The sequence below is a fragment of the Thalassophryne amazonica genome, chromosome 4 (assembly GCF_902500255.1).
Source record: "Thalassophryne amazonica chromosome 4, fThaAma1.1, whole genome shotgun sequence".
Taxonomy (NCBI): Eukaryota; Metazoa; Chordata; class Actinopteri; order Batrachoidiformes; family Batrachoididae; genus Thalassophryne; species Thalassophryne amazonica.
In genome coordinates this window covers 132,325,278-132,349,528 of record NC_047106.1, presented here as the reverse complement: position 1 = coordinate 132,349,528, position 24,251 = coordinate 132,325,278, and the positions used below count along the sequence as shown (strand labels likewise).

Genomic DNA, 24,251 nt, shown 5'->3' with positions numbered 1-24,251 from the left:
CCACCATGCTTCAGTGTAGGGACGTTGCCTGGTTTCCTGCAAACATGACACTTGGCATTCACACCAAAGAGTTCAATCTTTGTCTCATCAGACCAGCAAAGTCCGTCAGGTGCCTTTTGCCAAACTCCAGGTCGGCTGCCATGTGCCTTTTACTAAGGAGTGGCTTCTGGCCACTCGACCATACAGGCCTTATTGGTGGATTGCTGCAGAGATGCTTGTCCTTCTGGAAGGTTCTCCTCTCTCCACAGAGGCATCCTGGAGCTCTGACAGAGTGACCATCAGGTTCTTGGTCACCTCCCTGACTAAGGCCCGTCTCCCTCAATCACTCGGTTTAGATGAGCGGTCAGTTCTAGGAAGAGTCATGGTGGTTCTGAATGTCTTCCATTTACAGATAATGGAGGCCACTATGCTTATTGGGATCTTCAAAGCAGCAGAAATGTTTCTGTACCCTTCCCCAGATTTGTGCCTTGAGACGTTCCTGTTTCAGAGGTCGACAGACAGTTCCTTTGACTTCATGCTTGGTTTGTGCTCTTACATGCACTGTCAGCTGTGGGACCTTATATGTAGACAGGTGTGTGTCTTTCCAAATCATGTCCAATCAATTAAATTTTACCCCAGGTGGACAACAATAGGGCACTGCAGTCTCGTTTGAACCCTGTGTGATATCACAGGATTTGACCAGTTATGGGGACAGCCGGTCCCATTGTACAATATATACACAGCATCACTTCACATGGAAAATGGTGTACTGTTTTGAATTCAGCTGCAATCACCGAAGCAGTAGCAAAAACTGTTATTTTTTTTTTCGGTTCCCAATGTTGAAGGGAAGACAAGGCAGACAGGAGACGTTGTGTCAGTAAGTGTTAACCTACACAGCTAACCAGAGTAGTTCTGTTCTCCCGCCTACAAAACTGCCTCAACATGTTTGTGCTCTGGGTCATAAACAAACCGCAACACATGTCCACTTTCCCACGACATCGTCACTTTTTCTTTGCATTTCCACTTTGTTTTCATGTAATTTGCCCAAAAACTCATAGAATATGCTGCGTTTTTTGTTTTGTTTTTCCCCGCTGTGTTTTTTTTGCGCCCACCCTCAAATGAGACTGCAGTGCCCAATTAAGTTGTAGAAACATCACAAGGATGGTCAGTGGAAACAGGATTCACCTGAGCTCAATTTTGAGCTTCATGGTAAAAGATGTGAATACTTATGTATATGTGATTTTTTTTTTTAAATAAATTTAAAAAATCTAAAAAAAAAAAAAAAAAAATTCACATTGTCATTATGGGGTATTGCATGTAGAATTTTGAGGGAAAAAATTAATTTCATCCATTTTGAAATAAGGCTGTAATATAACCAAATGTGGGAAAAGTGAAGTGCTGTGAATACTTTCTGGATACACAGTATGCAGTTTCTGTAGTGTGAAGTGTACAAAAGTCTTTGACTTCCCCTGGATGGGATGCTTGTTCATCACTGTTTTAATGACGTAGGTTGTTTCCATTAATGATACACTGTACCTACAGTTGTGCTCAAAAGTTTACATATCCTGACAGAATTTTTTTTTTTTTTGGCCATTTTTCAGAGAATATGATTGATAACACAAAAACTCATGGTTAGTGGTTGGGTGAAGCCGTTTATTGTCAAACAACTGTGTTTACTCTTTTTAAATAATAATGACAACAGAAACCCTGATCCAAAGTTTACATACCCCTGTTCTTAATACCGTGTGTTGCCCCCTTTAACATCAACGACAGCTTGGAGTCTTTTGTGGTCGCTGTAGACGAGGCTCTCTGATGGTGAAGCTGCCACTGAATATGTCTTGGACTTTATTTACATCAGTTATGAAGAAATACAAACAGTATGGCACTCTGTGGTAAATCTGCATGGAGTAGACAGTTCTCAAAAACTGAGTGACTGTGCCAGAAGAAGAAGAGGAAAGCCACCAAGACACCCGGACAACCCAGAAGAAGTTATAGGTTGATGTGGCTGTGATTGGAGAAATTGTGCACAGTGCAAATTTTGCATTTTACAGTTATATGTAAAAGTTTGGGCATTTAAGAGCCATCAGGTTTTTAAAAGAAGAATTTTGCGGCATGTCTGTGTCACGGAGCGACATTGGACAGAGGAAAGATGGCGAGAAACACGGTTTGAAAAATTTTAATAATGACAAGAATCCGGGGAATTGGGGCTGGGTTGAATTTAAAATTCATTGTCATGAACACAGATAAAAGAAAGGGGAAAAGCAAACTTCAAGAAACATGGTAAGAGTTTTTTTTATCTCTGGAAAATAAACATTGTGCTGTTCAAACAGGATTTCAGACCAGATTAGTTGACTTTTTTAATTAATGTAGACTTCTTTCATTGGAAAAAAAGACATTGTGACTTTGAATGGATGTACACAAGGATTTAAGTGGCTTTTTTACTATAAGGTGTGTTATTGATATTTTACAATCTTTAAATTCGTAGGTGTGTGAGTGGTTGTGAATGTGTTTGTTTGTCTGTTTGTGGCCATGTGACAGCCTGGCATTGTGTCCTGGGTGTACCCCGCCTCGCGCTCTATGACTGCTGGGATTGGCTCCAGCCCCTCCGACCCTTAACCGGACTAAGCGGTTGGAGATGAGTGAGTGAGTGATCATTCCAGGTCCTACTTCCACATCATATTCTGTTATTTCCACATTATCATTGACAGTTCCAATGAAAGGTTGAATCTAGGATCATTTAAATATGCACTTCTGAGTTTTTTTTTTCTTCCAGGAGATGCTGAAAATGTATCATTAGATACAAAATTAATATTACTTTGCAGCAGCGGCACGAAGCTCATATTATTTATTGGTATATTAAGCAATGGATTAATCATGTAATCAGAAAATAATTAGATTATTTGATTTAATTTATTTACACAGTGCCAAATCACAACCTAAGCCAGCAACAGTAGTTAGGAAAAACTCCCTCAGCTGTTTTTGAATACAGGAAGAAACTTCCAGCAGACCAGACTCAGTGAAGTGACCATCTCCTTTGGTCATACTACCAATAACAAAATAACAAATAATGAAAGTACAACAAGGAAATGTCAACCATGCAGAGACACAAATATTACAGCTAAGCAACCATCTATATCTTAGAGCCCAGGAGTCGCAACTAGAGGTGGGCGGATCGATCCTAATATCGATAATATCGATACCAACGCTGGTATTGATATTGAACGATCCTCATGTAAAAAGATCGATACTTAAGCTTTTTTTTTTCTCTCCCGCACGCACTGACTCCTGCGCACGCAGATTCATCAAAGTATACTCTCTGTCTGTAAGAGCAGCGCTGCGCTGTGTCACACAACACGGATCAGCGCACCCTTGTATTGTGGTTTGTCAGCCCTCTACCTCAGGAGATTTTGTTTTAAGTTGTGTTGACTGATTTCTTTGAAACAAAAATGTTGATTATGATAATAAAATATTTTGTTGTCACGTACAATGTTTGGTGAAATTCTATCCTAGGTCTTTTGGATCCTTTGGATCTATGAAGCTTAAATATGAAAAAGTATTGGTATCGGTATCGATATTGATATCGGCGATACTGGGCCTGTATTTACTTGGTATCAGATCAATACCAAAATTCCCGGTATCGCCCACCTCTAGTCACAACAAGACAGCTAAAAAAAAAAAAACATTGAAATGGTGGAAAAAGGATTTTGTCCTCATACCCTGTGCTGGGAACAGCAAACAACATGTCAGTAACAAATACTATCATCTTGTACACTGGGAACTTGTTTAGTCTACATAATACCCCGTAGACATGTTTGTCACCTAAACTGAAAAACGAGTCCCACTTTCTCACCAAATATATAACAGAACAGCAAAATAAAGGCAGAAATGAACCACGGACAGAACGGTATCAACATGGTGCATCTGTACTGCAAACTGCTGAGGAAAACTCAAAACAAAGTTGTGAAACATTTTGAAACCTTTGAAACATCAGCGCTTCACAACAAATGAAGTGGGAGCCATCGCATGCTGTGCTGCCACCTGCTGGACACTTCAGGAATGTGCATCCATATCAAATTATGACTTTTATATTTAAAGGCTACGTTCGGCGCATGGTGTGTATGTGCACGACAGACAGACCTGTCTGTGATTTTGGATTGATCCGTGGGGGGAGAACCGGAGGATGATCGTGCAGTAACGATCAGCTTCACTCATTTACTCCGATTTTACACCATATCTCTCTCTCTCTCTCTCTCTCTCTTTCTTTCTTTCCACGAATTAAATCGATCACGTAACGTCGCTGGAGATCATGTCCACAGGTACTCGTGCTACCCACCCGTGTTTGTGACACGCACTCCCTGCTGCACAGATGCTGCTGCTGCAGACATGGAAACTGCGAATCTGGATAAAAAGCACGCACACACACACACACACACACACACACACATTGATCCGAAGGCGTGACAGCGTTCTTACCTCCATCTGTCATCCTTCAGCCTGCTCTCCCACATCTCCCACTGCAGCAGCTGGGGGCGTGACACGGTTTTGGGGAGGATGGAACTCCGTCCGGCGCGGAGGAGGAGGAGGAGGAGGAGGAGGAGGAGCCGGAGAAGGAGGGGGAAGGCTGAAGCTGAGCTAAATGAATTCTGGGAAATTGAGTCCTGAGTCAGATGAGATTTTTTTTTTTTCTGCTCTCCGCTTTCTGGCTCCACCTCCGTTTTACATGCAGTTACGACGTAATTCCTGCAGGTGGCGACATTTCACTTTTTGTGGAGCTGTTCGACCACAAAGCTTTTATTTTTTTCTAAAAATGAAATATATAATACTTATTTTATATATATATATATATATATATATATATATATATATATATATATATATATATATAATGCTTAAAAATGTAATCATTTCTATCTATGTTTTGCTCTCTCAGCTAGTTGGGATTCTTCCCATATGAAATAAATCATTGCTAAAGATTACCATTGTTTGCACACAAAAAATGTTTTTTTTTTCTTTAACATGTTGCATATGTTGTTTTGCACTTTTCTCCTCCAAATACAGATACATTTTTGCTCGTTTTGGACACACCATCCAACTCCTGCAGGATCCCTCCTCAGTGCAATCTTTGCCCTTCAGTGCCATATCACTCTGTGTGTCTCTCTCTCCTTTGCCGTTCCTCTCAGTGCCATATCACTCTCCAAGACCCTCCTGGCTCAGCTTCCTGCTGCTGCTGCTGCAAAAAAAAAAGCCACCTCTGCACACTCAGAGGCATTAAGGCCCCCTGTTCACTCGCCTCTTCCTCCTGGTGTGATGAGACAAGGATGCCTTTGAGGAGCCCCTGTCCAGCTGCACAGTTACATTCACAAGCATAAACACTACCTCCCTGTGTGATCACTCGCCACCCTGAGGAGGAAAAATTGAGATGATCCACGTGATCTTGGAGGCCGTGAGGTTTGTGAGTGAACAAAGGCAGACGTGTGTCAGGATGCTCAACATCTCATGGTGTTTTTCATCCAGCAAGTGATTCTTTTGCAGTTTGGCTGGCCTCCCTGAAAGCTGCAGCAGAAAGTGACATTTAGATGGGTTTTGTTCTTTTCCAGTGTTGATGTTCTGAAAGAGAGAACAAAAAAGAACCACAGATGTCACTTCCTGGAGTACACTGATGGTGTTCAATGATTGCTCATCACTATCTCTCTCAACTCTCCTCCTCCTTCCTCTATTGGTATTTATGTTCACTGTTCTCTCTCTCCTCCCCTTTCTGCTCACAGAGAAACTCTTGCAAGTTCCCCTATCTGTCAGAACCAGTTCCTCCATTTAAGATGATGGCTTGTTTAAGTGGAAGGAGGACTTAGCTGTTTACCTATAAGGAACACAATGGGAGATTTGTTGCTGATTTGTGGCTGATAGACATCTTCAGATAGCTGAGATAGAGCCAGGCTCAGCTGGGTTTTGGGGTTGGAGTCCAGCACTCGTCGCCCCCTGCAGCTCTTACGTCTCTGGGAGCACAAACACGTTGAGGACACCGAGAAGGAGCAGAGTGCCACACATGGAGCTGTAGGGGCACCATCAGATGTGTGTTGAGAAGAAGACCTCTGCAATGAACAAGCCCAAAAGGTAAAAAAAAAGAAAAAAAAAAAAAAGGGGGTGAGCGTGGTGGTACACTCTGAGCCGGTTGCGTGCAGCGTCAGGGTGTTGATGCATTGTGGTTTGTGTGAAGAGAAACGAGGGCATTTGGGTTTTTTTTTTTTTTTTTTTTTTAAGCTGCAGGCACACACTGTGTTCCACCTGCATATCAACCACCAACATCTACTCACCTGATGATTTGTATGTACTGCACACAAGCCAGCCCTCACGCCCAGCAGTTGCATGTTGACCTGCTGAGTGCCACCTTTGGGAAGGTACAGAGGGACATTGTTGTGGTTTTCTGCTCTGTGGAGCTGGGCTCAGTCAAATTTTCAGCATGGGGGGTCAAACTGGTCCCTGCTGTGAAAAGCCTGTGGATTTCTTTTTAACTGCTGTGACCACAGTTTATATCAGATTGCCTGGAAAGAAGTGGCGGTGCTGACTGATAAGGTTGGCGGGGATGATGTGATTTGCTACCTGAGTTTAAGGTGGATGCCTGCAGTTAGTTGAAGTCAGCAGACAGTTCACTTTAACCCTGGATGGAGAATGAACCTATTCAATGGCAAAAAAAAAAAGTTCAGCCAATAAAGGTTGAAAATAAACACACGCAAAAAGAATCTGAATAGTAAAAAAAAAACTTGGACTCGGAGTATGGATTGGTGTGGGCATGGTAGGATTATGGTGACCAGCAGCTTTAGGTGCCTTTGTTTGCAAGGAAAGGTTTACTGACCTTGACTTTGCAGACAATACTGTGATCTTTGCAGAATCAATAGATACCCTGATTCAACAGGGTGTCAGGGTTGGTGATGGTCCTTGATCAAGACTAAGAACTAGGCTTTTAGTAGCTTGAATGAATGTGTACAGGCATTCACAAATCTCGGCAATGACATTTATGTCTCTGGGTCCTCGGTCGTTGAGATCAAGAAATGCCTGGGAAGAGTCATCAGGTCCCTGCACAGAGGTGTTTGGCGATGTCGATATCTTTGCAGGATAATGAATCGCCAATTCTTTAGGGTCCTGGTGCTTCCTCTCTTACTGTATGGTTCATCCTGCACACAGGCGCATCAGTGTTGAGGACCCCAGCAACTGGAAAAGACCAAGGGGGCGTCCACGTTACACCTGGCTGCAGCAGATAGATGGTTTCTTTCAAGAAGTGGGGATGAACTGCTTGTCTGATAGGACGGTTGCCATCAGGATCCAAGCCAGTTCCATAGTGGGATTGATGTGCAATGCATGGCACCATCACATGCTCCCGGATCTGACCTGTGGCCTTGATATTTTGATCAGTTCTGTCTAAAACTGAAGCACTTTATCCTTGGCAAACACATAACCATGTTTAAGCTATGTTGTCTTCAAACTGTTTATTTAAACAGATATGACCTTGAATTTGACCTTTCATAGTCATCCAAAGTCAAATGTCATGTGGCCACAAGAAAGTTGATGAACAACTTCCTATCTATATTATAATGGCAAAGTGGCGTCTGTGCATGTGTGGATGGCTTCGATAAGGAAAAAAACGCAGACAGCTGACATTTTCCATTTGGTATGTTTATGTATTTTGGGTCAAGGATGAATGCTGAGAAAATGGAAAGTTGAAAGGACTAATATTTTTGGAGAAATTAGTGATTTTAGCTAACCCATAAAAAAATTGGACATTGTGCTGCAATGCACTATGGGAGTTCTGGGTTTTCAGGTTTTGAATGTTGTTATTGTGGTTCATGTTAGATTAACAGTGTTGTTAGTGTTATTGATTTATTATGTTATGTTGCTCTTACTATGAGTGAGTTAAGTCTCACGTTGGTACCATGAGTGAAATGTGAAGTGATTTTAATGTCTTCCGTCACCGTCTTTTTTCTTTCTTTTTTTGTTAAATTGAAAGCACCTGCTTACAACAGCTATGCACGTGCAACTTCGATCACAGACAAACTGTGGACAGCTGATGTTTGCCATTTGGTATGTTTATGTATTTTGGGTCAAGGATGAACGCTGCAAAAATGGAACATTGATAGCACTAATATTTTTGAAGAAGCTACATAGATTAGCTAACAACACTGAATAATGGATGTTGCTAACTACTTTCTGGACTCACACACCATTCCAGCAGAGGGTGACAAGTCATCTTTATATTAAAAGGGTGAGTGTGGTGAGTGATTTTATTTAGTAAATTCAATATAAGTGCATAATATAATTGTAAATCCATTAAAAATACATAGATGACACAAGAAATTGAAAACACTTATTTCCATTGTGGTCCATTTAAAATTCAAATGACAAAATAGAACTTAAACAATTTATAAATACATTAAGACAGTTAATTAAGATGAAAAAAATACACAATTAACAGGAAATCAAATGGTTGTGTTCTTATAAAAAATTAGGTTATAAGGTTATAAAAATATTCTGGACTCACACACCGTTCCAACTCATTATACAAGCTTTGTTTAATTTATTACCACCCTTGAAAAATGTCAGCTACCTATTTTAGAAATAATACCCAATTTCGAGCCCGTGGATCCCCACGGACAACATGCTATTGTGTTTCATACTAACCATAGCTTTATCGTAAACCAATTCCTCCTAATAGTTGTTCTAAATGAGTTTCCCCCTTCAAGGTCAGGCAAGGCAAAAGGTTATATGACCAACATAAAGTTGATGTATGACTGTAAGCTTGGTTTTACTGCGAAAGGTTCCCAGTTCAAACCCCACCCCTGCCCATTTCTTGATGGATTTTTCTCAAAATAAGATGACTTTGCACAGCCATTTGCATGTGAACAAAAGTCGTGGAGCATTAATCTGATTTTGTCCAAACCTGGTGGAATAAGATAGTGACCTCCAAGGACAGATCGACGGACACAGGACTGAAAACATGCAGTAACACTGCACGGAGGTGTAATTAAAATTACTGATGCAGGTGAAAGTGAGGATGAGTGATGACGCATGTGTGTTTTCTACTGACAGTGTATGTCTCTGTGCAATATTTGTATATTTTTGTGATCATCTAGGCACACATTACGGTAAGTACCTAAAAAGGATCATAAAATAATTGCAGTCCATGGTTGTCAGGCAAACTGGAATGTATCCAAGGTAACTGTAAAAATGAACCAGTGTACTGCAAAAATGTATATTTCATTGCAGAAAGCGATTCCTCCAAGGTAGCGAGCGTCCACATTGAATACCGGTTTGCAAAGCCTCTACTGATGTTCAAGCCAAAGTGAAAACACAACAGTCATGCTTGTTGGTGTAAATGTCACAGTAGCAGGTTGTGCAGGCAGTCCATAAATAATGCGTGTACTATTTCAAGGTTATGCAGTCGATATAACAACACAGATATTATGAATGACTGACCATGTGTAACTACACCGTATCTGTCTCCAGTATCTACATTTCTATCCTGCTACTGTGACAGTACTCGTCACAAAGACCCCACCACGGTGCGAGGAGCTGGTCGGTTGTGAAGGCGTTGACAAATATGAAAACTGAGTGTGTACGAGTACTGTTTCCTTTCAGAATATTTGTGTTAGCAGTAAGCTGTTCCAAGTTATATTAAATATGTAATCAATCAATCAATCAATTTTTTTTTATATAGCGCCAAATCACAACAAACAGTTGCCCCAAGGCGCTTTATATTGTAAGGCAAGGCCATACAATAATTATGTAAAACCCCAACGGTCAAAACGACCCCCTGTGAGCAAGCACTTGGCTACAGTGGGAAGGAAAAACTCCCTTTTAACAGGAAGAAACCTCCAGCAGAACCAGGCTCAGGGAGGGGCAGTCTTCTGCTGGGACTGGTTGGGGCTGAGGGAGAGAACCAGGAAAAAGACATGCTGTGGAGGGGAGCAGAGATCGATCACTAATGATTAAATGCAGAGTGGTGCATACAGAGCAAAAAGAAAAAGAAACAGTGCATCATGGGAACCCCCCAGCAGTCTACGTCTATAGCAGCATAACTAAGGGAGCACATCCTGTAAGCACATCCTGTCCTGAAGATCAGATTAGAGTTTTATGTTGTAAGCTGTGTTTAGTCTATCAGTTTAAGTTTATTCAAAAGCAACAACAGCGCAAAGACTATGTGGATGAAAACTTAAAATATACTTTTATTGTCACGTCTCTTGCTGTGGTATAGAGAGTGTAACTTCTGTTACAGCTCCATAACAGTTCAGTATGCAGCTTTTATCATCAGACCCACAGTCCCTGTTCTACACTATTGCTATGGCTGGGGGGGGGGGGGGGGTTTGAACTTTCAGTGCTGGTACTGGGCAGTCACAGGCCATATGACTGTGGTCAAAACAGCAGCAGCCGCTAGTCAGCCACCATGGCTACCAACAAAGTGACTTGCAGTGTCTGTGTTGTGTCATCCATCCTGACGTATGGGTGGGAGAGGGGAGCCTTCTGCAGGACAGGGTGGGTGGACAGCAACGCTGGGAGGTAGCAGGCTGTTGTCTGCAGTGATCATCCCAGTCACCAGGGGGCAGTGAAAAGCAGCAGTATCTCAGCCATGGTGTGGCAGTACTTCAGACCTCACAGATACACCCATCATCATGTCAGCAGTCTAAAGGGCAAAACTTGCTCTCTCTCTCTCTCTCTCTCTCTCTCTCTCTCTCTCTCTCTCTCTCTCTCTCTCTCTCTCTCTCTCTCTCTCTCTCTCTCATCTGCTTTTCCCAGCTACACAATAGCCTGCTCCAGTTCAACTATCTCGCTCTTTATCATGAAACGGAAGCACTGAATCCCACTTCTGACACCAATGTAGTAATCTCCACCGCAACAATGGACAGCATGTACAGAGATGTTCTTTTTAGTCTGGCGACTCTCACATCTCATGTCACATGACCCCGAGAGTCCCGGCTTTTTGGTTAGTCACAAAATAAAGAAGCATCAACAGCCCAGTGCCGTTCACCAACAGCACCTCTCTGCAGTTTATTACTCAAGTTCCTTTACACATCATCAACTGGATTAGCACATGAACCACCAGGAAATATTCTCAAATAAAAAAAATCTCACAAAATTTTTAATGTTAGTTTTCACAATAAATAAATTATTACAAAAAAATATGTTGAACAGCGATTAATGAATTGATCAGCATTAAGACTTAGCATTCAGATCACTCAAAATGATTCAGTTTTGAAAATAAAGTGTCTTTAATGTGTTAACCTTTAAAGTGTCTTTAATGCTGAGCATTCTTCATGATAAATAATTTGATATTTATGCACAGTAATGGGCCAGTGTGTTTCAGTATGTGTAACCACCAGCATCCGGACACGACTGATTATCAGTAGAAGTGTGCACTTAAAAGATTTTACAGCTGACAAATTTAAAAAGCTTCAGCTATTTACACAGTCACGTGAAACTTGGTTCTGATGGTGACAACAATATTTTTACACTTGATGCATGACTTTTTTAGGGGTGGGGGGGTGGGGGGGGGGTGAGCGAATGGCTCATTGCGAGAGATGTATCCCATGATGCCGAGGGAAGCAGAGCACAGGTTGTGAGAGAAAACAAGCAGCACACAAACAAGGCCTTCAAAGGGCCCTGGCTTCAATTAATCAATTAGGGAAAGAAAGAGAAGAATTTGCATATCCCTCTGTCCATCCGTCCGTGTGTGTGTGTGTGTGTGAGAGAGAGAGAGAGATAGATCTGGGTATGAGCCAGGAGTCCTGACATGGATGAGAAAGAGAATGAAAGGATTATTTCCAAAGAAAAAGAAGTTATCTCCTGAAATACTTTTTATAAAGCAAGAACGAAGGAAGAGAGAGAAGCATTTGTCACGAAGGAGTGTTTGAGGAAAAGGAGGTGTGGAAGGTCTGCTGATATGATATGATGCCCATAGATCATTAAAAGTCCTGTGAGTGTTTGGACGTTTTCAGTGAAAGGACGACAGTGTGTGTGTGTGTGTGGGGGGGGGGGGGCTCTGGGTCTGTGAGGGGGAAAAGTGAATACAAATGCACAATCAGTGATTTGCATGTGAGTCGCACGACATGCTGACACTGTTTACAACAGCGCTCAGTCTCCTGAGCCGGCCTGACTCACCTACACACAACACGCCGAGCACGTCGCTGTGTGTCGCTCAGCACTCAGGGAAACTCCCCAACATCATGACATCAGTCGCATGAATCATCTGTCACTCTGTTTGTCAGAGTGTCTCCTCATATGTGCTGTGACAGGTTCAGAAAGATTCATTTTGAGACTTTCGACTCTGTCTTCATGGTCGATTGCACACAACCTTAACAGTGTTTCTCAAGCCCGGTCCTCAGGACTTAAGGTACTGTAGTTTAGTATTTCTCCACACATTATGAGCCAAATCAGTTGTGTTCCACTGTTCAGTCAGCTGTTGATTGGCTGCTGGTCTGTGTAGATCAGGGACAAATGGAAAAGATGCGGTCCTTTGTGTCGCAAAGACAAAGATTGGGAAACACTAAAGCTCACAGTCAAAGTGCATTTGGGGTGCGTCCAGCTCCACTTTGCTACATACACAGTATGTAATCTGAGAGCAAAGTGGAACCCAGGATGCAAAATCCAGTTATCCTGGGCATGTTTGGGGCATTACACCAATTAACCCAACCACTGTCACCTCTCATTGTTATCGAGATGACAAACTCAGAAGTGAGAGGTTTTCTTTGGTGAAGAAATGGTTCAAAGTGTCAAAGTGCACATGGAGATGTCTCCCTGAGGTGAAGCATTTGAGCACCATTCACAATCCTAACTCCTCAACCCACCACCGGGTCTGCTACATATCCCATCAGGCACAGACAACTCCCACCCCAAATCAACAGTGCACACAGGGAGAAACAAAACCAGCATAACAATGTGATACAAACAGAACTGTAAGAGTTTTGTAATTTTTTATTAGTATTTACTTTTATTTAAATTTTAATTTTTGTTTTTAATTAGCTTCATTGTGGACTGGTGAATGAAAAGAACGAACACGAGTGCTCATGTGCACCTCTGTATGTATAAGCAGAGCGTAGATATGTCATCTTTCCACCTCTGTAAACTGCAACTGAGCAAGAGCAGAAGAATTGTGCTCGAGCTTGACCGGGGTTTTAGACTCTAATCCAATGCACAATACGGTTTCCAGGGATAGGCACCAGCACCAGTGAGCCTCAGGGCCTATATATGACTTACTTCTATTAGACTAGCGGGGCATGCCCCCTTCTATATGCCATGAGACTAACTCCATGTTTGCCTGTCCTCCTGGTAATAAAAAGTAGCTGCAAATGAATATCACAACCCTGTTATAAGAGCAGCCAATTACAGGACAAGCAAATTCCCTTCATCACTTTTTGGTGCATACAGTAACTATGGTAATGGTTTGGCCACAAACAATAGCAGAGTGGAGAGGTAGGGTAAACAAAAAAAGAGGATCATGGGAAATCTGTGACATCAGTGCAAACAGTTTAAGTCACATATTCACTGTTGTCATAACTACCCAGGCGTTTTATACCAGCTGGTGATGACCAAGTCAGCATTCCTACCCCATGCATATACATTAGCACAACCCTGAGTCCAATGCTGTCAGCTGCCCTGCACTAAATGCATGTTACCCCTGAAAATAACTAATGCTGCAACATGGCTCTTGGTGATGCATTGTTTGCTGACAGTGTTTTGCATTCGGTAGCCAAGTGATGCAATGAAGTAAATAAAGGTTTCTAGAACGAGCTGTTGTCATGGACAGGCGTGGAAATATTGGATGGAACAACATAGTTACTCATATTCTAGTTTTTCTAACACATCATATTGCTTAAACCAAACTGTGACTAAGAGGACAGAGAGCAGACTTTCAGGCTGAATTCAACATATGCAGATATGCCTTTTTAAAGCACCAAGAATAACTGAACAAAATAACTGAACAATAACTTTTATTATTGGAGGCCGATGGCCGATGTCTGAAACATACCAGTAGACTCTGGTTTTCATCGCTGGTGATGGTCTACCAGGTTTCTAATGCAGCTGTTTTCAGTTCCTGATTGTTCTGGGGTTGTTTTGGTTTCAGTTTAGCTTCAGAAATGAAAAGGCACACAATGTGGATTCAAATGAAGTGACTCAGTTTGAATTAAAAATCTCTTCGGCTGCTGTTGGTTTGTTTTAGTCCATCTGCACTGTCAGTGGGTGTGGAAGCTTTTAGTTGAGTGGATAAAATACAAAGGCAATCTCACTTAATAACAATCACTTGAGTTGTGAGAGAATGTGCAGCTATAATATGTTGGCAACTGTATGTGGTACATTTCTCTGGGCATGAACCAGTATAGAGGTACCTGAGTTCTGAGGACCCCAGTAATTGGTGGTTAGGGTTTAGGATCAGAAGGCCAAGGGGATGTCCACATGTCAAGTGTTCGCAGGCAGCAGATAGATGGTTACTCTGTATACTCACTGGCCACTTTATTGGGTACACCTTGGTAGTACCGAGTTGGACCCCCTTTTGCCTTTAGAATTGCCTTGATTCTTTGTTGTATAGATTTAACAAGGTGTTGGAAACATTCCTCAGGGATGTTGGTCCATATTGCCATGACAGCATTGCACAGTCACCCCATTCAACCAGTTTGCCCATTCTCCTCTGACATCAACAAGGCATTTTCATCCACACAGTTGCCACTCACCACATATATCTTCTCTTTTTCTTATCATTCTCTGTAAACCCTAGAGATGGTTGTGCATGAAAATCCCAGTACAACCCCTGGCAAAAATTATGGAATCACCGGCCTCGGAGGATGTTCATTCAGTTTGTTTTATTTTGTAGAAAAAAAAGCAGATCACAGACATGACACAAAACTAAAATCATTTCAAATGGCAACTTTCTGGCTTTAAGAAACACTATAAGAATCAAGAAAAAAGATGTGGCAGTCAGTAACGGTTTACTTTTTAGACCAAGCAGAGGAAAAAAAATATGGAATCACTCAATTCTGAGGAAAAAAATTATGGAATCACCCTGTAAATTTTCATCCCCAAAACTAACACCCTGCATCATATCAGATCTGCTCGTTAGTCTGCATCTAAAAGGAGTGAACACACCTTGGAGAGCTGTTGCACCAAGTGGACTGACATGAATCATGGCTCCAACCATGAGAGATGTCAATTGAAACAAAGTAGAGGATTATCAACACTCTTAAAAGAGAGTAAATCATCACGCAATGTTGCAAAAGATGTCAGCTGTGTCTAAACTCTGGACCAATACAAACAACATGGGAAGGTTGTTAAAGGCAAACATACTGGTAGACCAAGGAAGACATCAAAGCGTCAAGACAGAAAACTTAAAGCAATATGTCTCAAAAATCGAAAAATGTACAACAAAACAAATGAGGAATGAATGGGAGGAAACTGGACCTAAACAGAAAAAAACAAGGTTACAATGGGCTAATGAAAAGCAATTGTGGACTGTGGATGACTGGATGAAAGTCATATTCAGTGATGAATCTCGAATCTGCATTGGACAAGGTGATGATGCTGGAACTTTTGTTTGGTGCCTTTCCAATGAGATTTATAAAGATGACTGCCTGAAGAGAACATGTAAATTTCCACAGTCATTGATGATATGGGGCTGCATGTCAGGTAAAGACACTGGGGAGATGGCTGTCATTACATCATCAATAAATGCACAAGTTTATGTTGATATTTTGGACAATTGAAAGGATGTTTGGGGATGATGAAATTATTTTTTTCAAGATGATAATGCATCTTGCCATAGAGCAAAAACTGCAAAAACATTCCTTGCAAAAAGACCATAGGGTCAATGTCATGGCATAGGGTCAATGTCAATGAGCAGATCTGATTTGAATGCAGGGTGTTTAATTTGGGGGATGAAAAATTTACAGGGTGATTCCATAATTGTTTTCCTTCAGAATTGAGTGATTCAATATTTTTTTCCTCTGCTTGGTCTAAGAAAGTAACCGTTACTGACTGCCACAATCTTTTTTCTTGTTTCTTATAGTGTTTCTTAAAGCCAGAAATTGCCATTTGAAATGACTTTAGTTTTGTGTCATGTCTGTGATCTGCTTTTTTTCTACAAAATTAAACAACTGAATGAACATCCTCTGAGGCCGGTGATTCCATAATTTTTGCCAGGGGTTGTAGATCAGCAGTTTCTGAAATGGTCAGACCAGCCTGTCTGGCACCTGCAACCATGCCACGTTCAGTCATTTAAATCCCCTCTCTTCTCTAAACTGATGGTCAGTTTGAACTTCAGAAAGTTGTCTTCACCATGTCGAGATCCCTAAAAGCATTGAGTTGCTGCCATGTGATTGGCTGATTAGTTATTTGTGTTAACAAGCAATTGAACATATGTACCTAATAAAGTGGCCGGTGAGTGTATATACAGCTGGCAAAATAAGCATTTAACATGCCACCATTTTTCTCAGAAAATATATTTGTAAATGTGCTATTAACATGATATTTCCCCAGATGTCAGTAACAACCCAAGTAATACACACATACAAAGAAACCAAAACAAATAAGTAAAAAAATTAAGTTATGTGTAATAATGTAAAATGACACAGGGAAAAAGTACTGAACACCTGAAGAAACGGAGGTGCAAAAAGGCATGGAAAGCCAAAACACCAGATAAAATCTATCAGTAATTAGAAAGCAGTCCTGCTCCTTGCTAGTGCAAATTAATATCAGCTGGTTCAGTCCAAAATGATGGTCTATAAAAAGGTGTCTCATTACCAAGGTGTCACAAAAGAAACATCTCATGATGGATAAAAGGAAAGAGCCCTCTCAAGAGCTTTGCAACCTTATTGTTGCAAAACATACTAATGCTATTGATGACAGAAGGATTTCTAAACTTGTGAATGTTCCAGTGACCACTGTTGGGGTCATAATCCAGAAGTGGAAAGAACATCATTTCACGATAAACCGACCATGACTAGGTGGTCCTCACAAGATTACTGGCAGAGAAGAGAAAACAATTATAATCAGAGTTGTCCAAGAGCCAAGGACCACTTGTGGAGAGCTTCAGAAAGACCTGGAATTATCAGGTACAATTGTTTGAAAGAAAACAATAAGCAATACACTGAACCACCCTGGCCTGTATGTGCACTCACCACACAAGATTCCATTACTGAAGAAAAAGCATGTTGAAGCTCATTTAAAGTTTGCTGCACAACAATTAGACAAGCCTGTGAAATACTGGCAGAATATAGTCTGGTTAGATAAGAGCAAAATTTAGCTTTTTGGATGCCAGAATATACACCATGTTTGCAGGTCAACTGTCACTCTGCACATCACCCCTTAAACACCATACCAATGGTGAAGTTTTGGAGTTGGGAACATGATGGTGTGAGGGCTGGTTTTTCAGCTTATGGCACCAACAAACGTCATATCATTGAAGGAAGAATGAATGCAAAAATGTACAGAGACATTCTTGATCAAAAAATCTGCTGCCATCTACCAGGATGATGAAGATGAAACAAGGGTGGACATTTCACCAAGACAGAGATCCCAAACACACAGTCAAGGAAACTCTCAATTGGTTTCAGAGAGTGAAAATAAAGATGCTAGAATGACCCAGGCAATCACCTGACTTGAATCAAATAGAAAATCAATGGAAAGAATTAAAGGTCAGACTTCATAGAAGAGCTCAACGGAACCTTTAAGATTTGAAGACTGTGTGGAAGAATGGGCCAAAATCACGCCTGAGCAATGAATGTGACTAGTTTCTCAATACAGGAGGCATTTTTTTACCCTAATTTTCTATACTTATTTGTTTTGGTTTCTTGCATGTATGGATTACTTGGGTTATTGACGTCCAGTGAAAATTTCATTTCAACAGGCACCTTTTGAAATTTATTACTGAGAAAAATGGTGCATGTTAAAATACTTATTTTATCCACTGTGCACACACACATACACACACACACACACATATCTATATATATATATATAATATATATATATATATATTATATATATTATAATATATATATATATAGTATATATATATAGATTATGCCATGCTAATTTACTACAGTGCATTTTCCCCAAACTTTTACACACAGTACCCCATATATGAAAATTTTTGTTGAGAGTTTTTGCAATTGTTTTTAAAATAAATAAATAAACCAACTAAAAAATCACGATAGTATTCACAGCCATGCCATGAAGCTCAAAATTGAGCTCAGGTGCATCCTGTTAGAATGATCCATCCTTGGAGATGTTTCTACAGCTTAACTGAAGTCCACCTGGAGAAAATTCAGTTGATTGGACATGATTTGGGAAAGACCTGTCTACATATAGGTCCTACAGTTGACAGTGTATGTCAGCGCACAAACCAAGCATGAAGTCAACCTGTAGACCTCAAAGCCAGGATTGTCTCGAGGCACAAATATGGGGAAGGTTACAGAAACATCACTGCTGCTTTGAAGGTCCAAATGAGCACAGTGGCCTCCATCATCCGTAAATGGGAAGAAGTGTGGATCCACCAGGACTCTTCCTAGAGCTGGCCACCTGTCTAAACTGAGTGATCAAGGAGAAGGACTTTAGTCAGAGAGGTGACCAAGAGCCCAGATGGTCCACTGTCCAGAGCTCCAGCATTCCTCTGTGGCAAGAGGAGACCCTTCCAGAAGGACAACCATCTCTGCAGCAATCCACCAATGAGGTCTGTATTGTAGAGTGGTCAGACGGAAGCCACTCGTTAGTAAAAAGCACATGGCAGCCCAGCTGGAGTTTGCCAAAAGGCACCTGAAGAACCCTCAGACCGTGAGGAACAAAATTCTCTGGTCTGATGAGACAAGATTGAACTCTTTGCAAGGTGTCAATATTTGGAGGAACCCGGTACCATCCCTCCGGAAGTATGTGGTGGGCAGCATCATGCTGTGAGGGATGTTTTTTAAGTGGCAGGAACTGGGAGACTAGTCAGGACTGAGGAAAGATGCATGCAGCAATGGACAGAGAACATCCGGGATGAAAACCTGCTCCAGAGCGCTCTTGACCTTAGACTAGGGTGACAGTTCAGCTTTCAGCAGGACATTGACCCTAAGCACACAATCAAGATAGGAGTAGCTTCAGGACAACTCTTTGAATGTCCCTGAGTGGCCCAGCCGGAGTACAGACATGAACCTGATTGAACATCTCTGGAGAGATCTGAAAATGATGGAGCTTCAGAGGTGCTGCAAAGAGGAATGGACAAAACTGCCCAAAGATAGGTGCACCAAGCTTGTGGCATCATATTCAAAAAGACTTGAGGCTGTAATTGCTGACAATGGTGCATCAACAAAGTATAGAGCAAAGGGCGTGAATACTTATGTGATTTCTTCTTCTTCTTCTTTTTCTTCTTTTTTTTTATATATTTGCAAAAATTAAAAATAAACAACCTTTTTTCATGTTGTCATTATGGGGTGTTGTGAAAAAATGTATTTCATCCATTTTGGAATAAGGCTGTAACATAACAAAATGTGGAAAAAGTGATATACTGTGAATACTTTCTGGATGCACTGTATCATCCTACAGAGTACAGAATTTGAGTACCTCTGGTTTAGAATTTGTGTGATCTCTCCAGTTATTTTATCTGTCTTGCATGCAGAAAGTACAGTCAGCTCTCTCTCAGAGCTCTGACTAAGTAAGTAAGTAAGTAAGTAAGCTTTATTTATAAAGCACCTTTCACAGACCAGGGTCACAAAGCGCTGCACATGGCAATACAAAAATATCTAAAAATAACATACAAAACAATAAAATACAATATTAGGCTAAAAAGCTAACTTAAAGAAATGCGTCTTTAGTTGCCTTCTAAAAGTATCTATACAATCCAGAGAACGAAGGGCACAGGGAAGCTCATTCCAGAGGCTAGGCGCCACCGCTTACCGACTAAGCATCTGTACAAATGGTTAGTTAGTTTTGTTTGGTTTGTTTGTTTGTTTTTACATTGTTTCATAGTTGCAAAACATCTCAGTTCAAATGTGGAGTTTTTATGTCCTTTTAATAGACAAACTCACATCAACAAAAACAACTCTAAATCCCATGCTGCACAGTTTTGTCCTCAGTCACAGGTTGGTTGGCTGCACAGTTAGTTTAGTTCACTGGCCTTCTGTGCTCTACCAAGCATTTCAATATGCTGGTGCTCACTGCTTCATTCTTGTCATTTCAAGAGTGTATCCAAGAGTGAATGCTGCACAAAACACACTAGTCCCACTGTGCAGGCTGTGTGCGCTGTGCAGTCTGCACTGTGCGCACCTACTCATCTTTTGCTTTCTGTCCAAAGTGCTGCCACAGACTGCTGATATTACAGTCACTTTGCATGTGTCCAAATATTCATGAGCTTTTCAGTGCACAGACAGGAGACGAGCTAACGGGCTAACTAACATGCTCACACACACACACACACACACACACACACACACACACCACACACACACACACACACACACACACACACACACACAGGTTGACAGAAGGGGATGTAGTTCTGGTCATTCAGGGAACTGGCCTGTAATTCTCTGAACTCACACTGGTTTCCTGCTCATGTCGTCACACTAGTTGATGCACGCAGGCAAACAGTTTCACAATGCTGCACAAACACAGTCTCCAGCTCTCTACTCTCTGCCACACCAGGGACGGTCCTGACAAGCTTTTATCTTAAATGACCACAGCGAGATCAGGTTGGGTTGACCTTTGGGAGGTAGAAGCCAGTCGTTCACACTCACAGCCATCTGTCTCTGCTCCTCTGCAAACGTAAGACAGAAGACAGGACCGCCAACTTCAGCTCAGTGGACATTGTGAAACACATATGACTTTGCTGAAGTGAGCCCCTGATATAGAAGGGAAGCAGTCGTCATACCAGGTCACATTTTCTTTATTTTTTTCTTTCTTTATTTATTTTTTTAAGGAGATGGTGTTTTTGTGCATCTACAGGGTGTGGTCACATGTAGGGAGATTCACAAAGGACACTTCCTCAGAACGTCACATGACTGACAAAGGTAGATAAGTTACATAAGTATCTGAACAGTGATGCAAGTTTTGTTATTTCGCCTCTGTACAATGAAGCTGAAATGAAGCAGCTGAGGCGAAACTGCAGACTTTCAGCTGGAAGTCAGAGATCTTTCAAACTACTGCATTTTGGAATTCAAGCCATTTTTTAGACACATTCTTTCCATTTTCAGGGGCCATAAGTAATTGGACAAACTAACATAAATACAAGAATTGTTGTTAGTCCTTCAGCATCAATGATTGCCTGAAGTCTAGTGTAGTGTCCTAATGGCCCGGTCACACGGAATACGATGATTCCTAAACGAAGAGAAAAACGTAAAAAAAAGTCACAAATCGTCAAGAAAAGGTGGACGCATGAGTTTTTGACTTTTCCCGTCACCGAATAGCCTGTGAATCAAAAGCGCAAAAGGAACGAAAGAAGAACAAACCAAAACAAAACCGAAGCTGACATTGATCTCGATGCTTTAAATGAAACACGTGTAGCAGTGGAGCAGTGTATGTATGCATCCTGCTCTGTGTTCCAGGATTCGGCGCTGGGATGGAGCTCTGTAGCACCTGAGCCCTGGAGAATTTGCAAAGAGAAGCAATCAAATCCACTGTGGAGATCTGTGCACATGTCAGTGGACCCACCTGCTCTGGTTCCCGGTCCAGAAGAAAAAAGGATCATCTCTTTCATCATCAGAATCCTCACTGTCTGATTCAGACTGATGATGTGTTGTGCACTCCATCTTGCTCCAATTAAAAAAATACTGAAGCACTTGCTCAACATTCATAACTGCACTTTGTTGCATTAATAGATTTGCTTGCAGCTGCATATGTTTGCTTTTAATGTATGCGTACTGTCGTGTGTAGTCCTTGCTGCTTTTCAGCTCTTTTTCAGTTCACTCCTGCCGGCTGAGTAGAACACGTCGCTGCTCTTGGAAAACAGTGAATTTCAATTTCATTGTATTTTCATTTATATAGCACCAAATCACAACAGAGTTGCCTCTAGGCACTTCACACAACTAAGGTCTAACCTTACTAGCTCCCAGAGCAGCAGTGGTAAGGAAAAACTCCCTCTGCGGAAGAAACCTCAAGCAGATCAGACTCAAAGGGGTGACCCTATGCTTGGGCCATGCTACAGACATAAATGACCAGTGGTGGGCACAGCTAACCAAAAAGTTAGCTTCGATAACAGATAATCAGTATAAAGCTATAGCTAACCGATAACTTCCAGTATTGTCTCCAGTACACTTACAACTACTAACAAGCTGATTTTGAGTTTTAACACCACAATTGCTTCTGGTAGCATCAAAAACAGTCAGTACTACTGTCTTTGAGCATGCTGCCCATTGCTGGAAGCTCCTGTTTACTACATACCTTACAGCAATGAAACAGTTCAGAGGAACAGTAAAGCTCAACTCTCTCGCCGTGAGGTGGAGGTTTTGGAAAATAAAGCAGTGCTGACTTATGGTTTTGATTTATAAATAAAATTAATACAGATAGAATAACTCCATTAATGTCAATTCTGTCAATTGTACAAAGTTAAAATATAACATATATATTTTAATTTTAAATAATGCACTAATTTTGAAGATTTGTAACAAACACAGACAGATGCCAAAGTGATTATGGGTAAAATGTGCCTCCGCTAACAGTGATTGGTTGACTCATTCATTCTATGTAAAAACCAACACGTTAATGTGAGGTGTGTGTTGGTGTTTACATATAAATGTGCTTTTGTAAAATATGCCTTTTTTTTAATTTGTAGAAAAAAGGCTATTTGCAAAAAGCCAAAAAGTCATGTTGTTATTTGTCAATCGTCTGATATAACTGGGGTCAAAATAAATAGAATACTGCCATCTACTGGTGTCCGGACGCTCATACTGCCATGAACACTACTGGCCAGTAGATGGCAGTAGAGACCGTGAAAACTTGCCAAAACAAAATTCCAGATAATCTGTGTCTGCTATGTTTAAGTTGCGTGGAATTTAATAAACGCAAACTGAATTTCAGACATCTTATTTATATTACTGTGGAACAAAGATGACAGACAGTGTTTTACATAAGCAGGACTCTAAATAGCATATAATATATATATATATATATATATATATATATATATATATATATATATATATATATATATATATATATATAGAATATATTCGTGAGAATCTTAGGCACAATATACAAAGGGTTTAATGCTGTTGTCTGTGTGGAGCCTGATCACAGCGTCTCAAATGCATTTCTCCTGTCGTGAATGTACTGAGATTACCCATAATGCACCTGGACACAGCATGTCCACACTAAAACCTTCAAAATTAGTGCATTATTTTAAAAACTAAAACGATATCTGATATTTTCACTTTATACAACTTCAGACGTGACGTTAATTTAAATAACTTGTCCGAAATTAGTTTGGTTAAAATTTTAACCATAATTTAAAACTGTATGCCTCTGGATGACTTGGGTGATATTGCCAGCATATCACTATGGGGTCAAAAGAAATGAGCTTTTTTCTTTTCTTTGACCAGTTTGCCTTTGCCTGCAGAGGATAGTGTGGTTTCTTCTGGAACCAGCTCTTCTCTGTCTGCAAAGGATAGAACTACACATCCACTACAAAACATTTAACAGGTAGGTACTCAACTGATTTTAAACTTAATAAATGTTTATAACTGTAAAGCTTTGTTCACCACATCTCCAGAAATATGTTAGCAGTCTAACAATTATTGGACCAAAACCTGTTGGGGAAGTGTCGTGCACGACCCACAACAGGGGGCGTTAATGAAGGGACAATGGAAAGCCAAAAGTAACAATTTAATGTTGTGAAGGTGCACAACGTAATACAGACAGATACAAATATGCGTTATATCAATCCGACAAAAAAGGTGACGTGTGGCAGGCTCGAAGATAGGAGACGTCCGGCGAGAGAAAAGCCGGAACCCACACAAGCCTCACCGCCAACGGACCTGAAGAACACCGGAGCCGCCAAGCCCTGCGCCCCAGGTGGCCACTGTCTTCAGCAGTCAGACCTGGTACTGCTGGCAGAAAACAGAAACAGTTCTGGATGAGTGTGAGTTCGCACACTCAGTAATCCCACAGTCTGTGTTCAGTAAGGAGGGAGAACCTCCACCTCCAATCACACACTCGTGCAGCTCCTGTCTAACCACTTATCTGGTTGGAGTGTGAAGCGAAGCCGTCGCTGATCACACCAAATGCCAATCCCACAGATAAGGCAAACACCACAGGATAACGGCTGCAAA

At 41.1% G+C, this 24,251-nt stretch overlaps 1 protein-coding gene across 3 annotated transcripts in view; it reads left to right on the top strand.

Moving 5' to 3' along the window:
* Window positions 1–5,722: 5,722 nt before the first annotated feature.
* rasgrp4 (RAS guanyl releasing protein 4) overlaps window positions 5,723–24,251 on the top strand; it is a 116,555-nt gene continuing 98,026 nt past the window's right edge. For all 3 annotated transcript variants that reach the window (XR_004560190.1, XM_034168592.1, XM_034168591.1), the window contains exon 1: window positions 5,723–6,090. Coding sequence is in view for 2 of the 3 variants with exons in the window: in XM_034168592.1 (XP_034024483.1) it covers window positions 6,047–6,090 (44 nt within the window). In the remaining variant the exon portion in view is untranslated. The remainder of the gene's footprint in view (window positions 6,091–24,251) is intronic.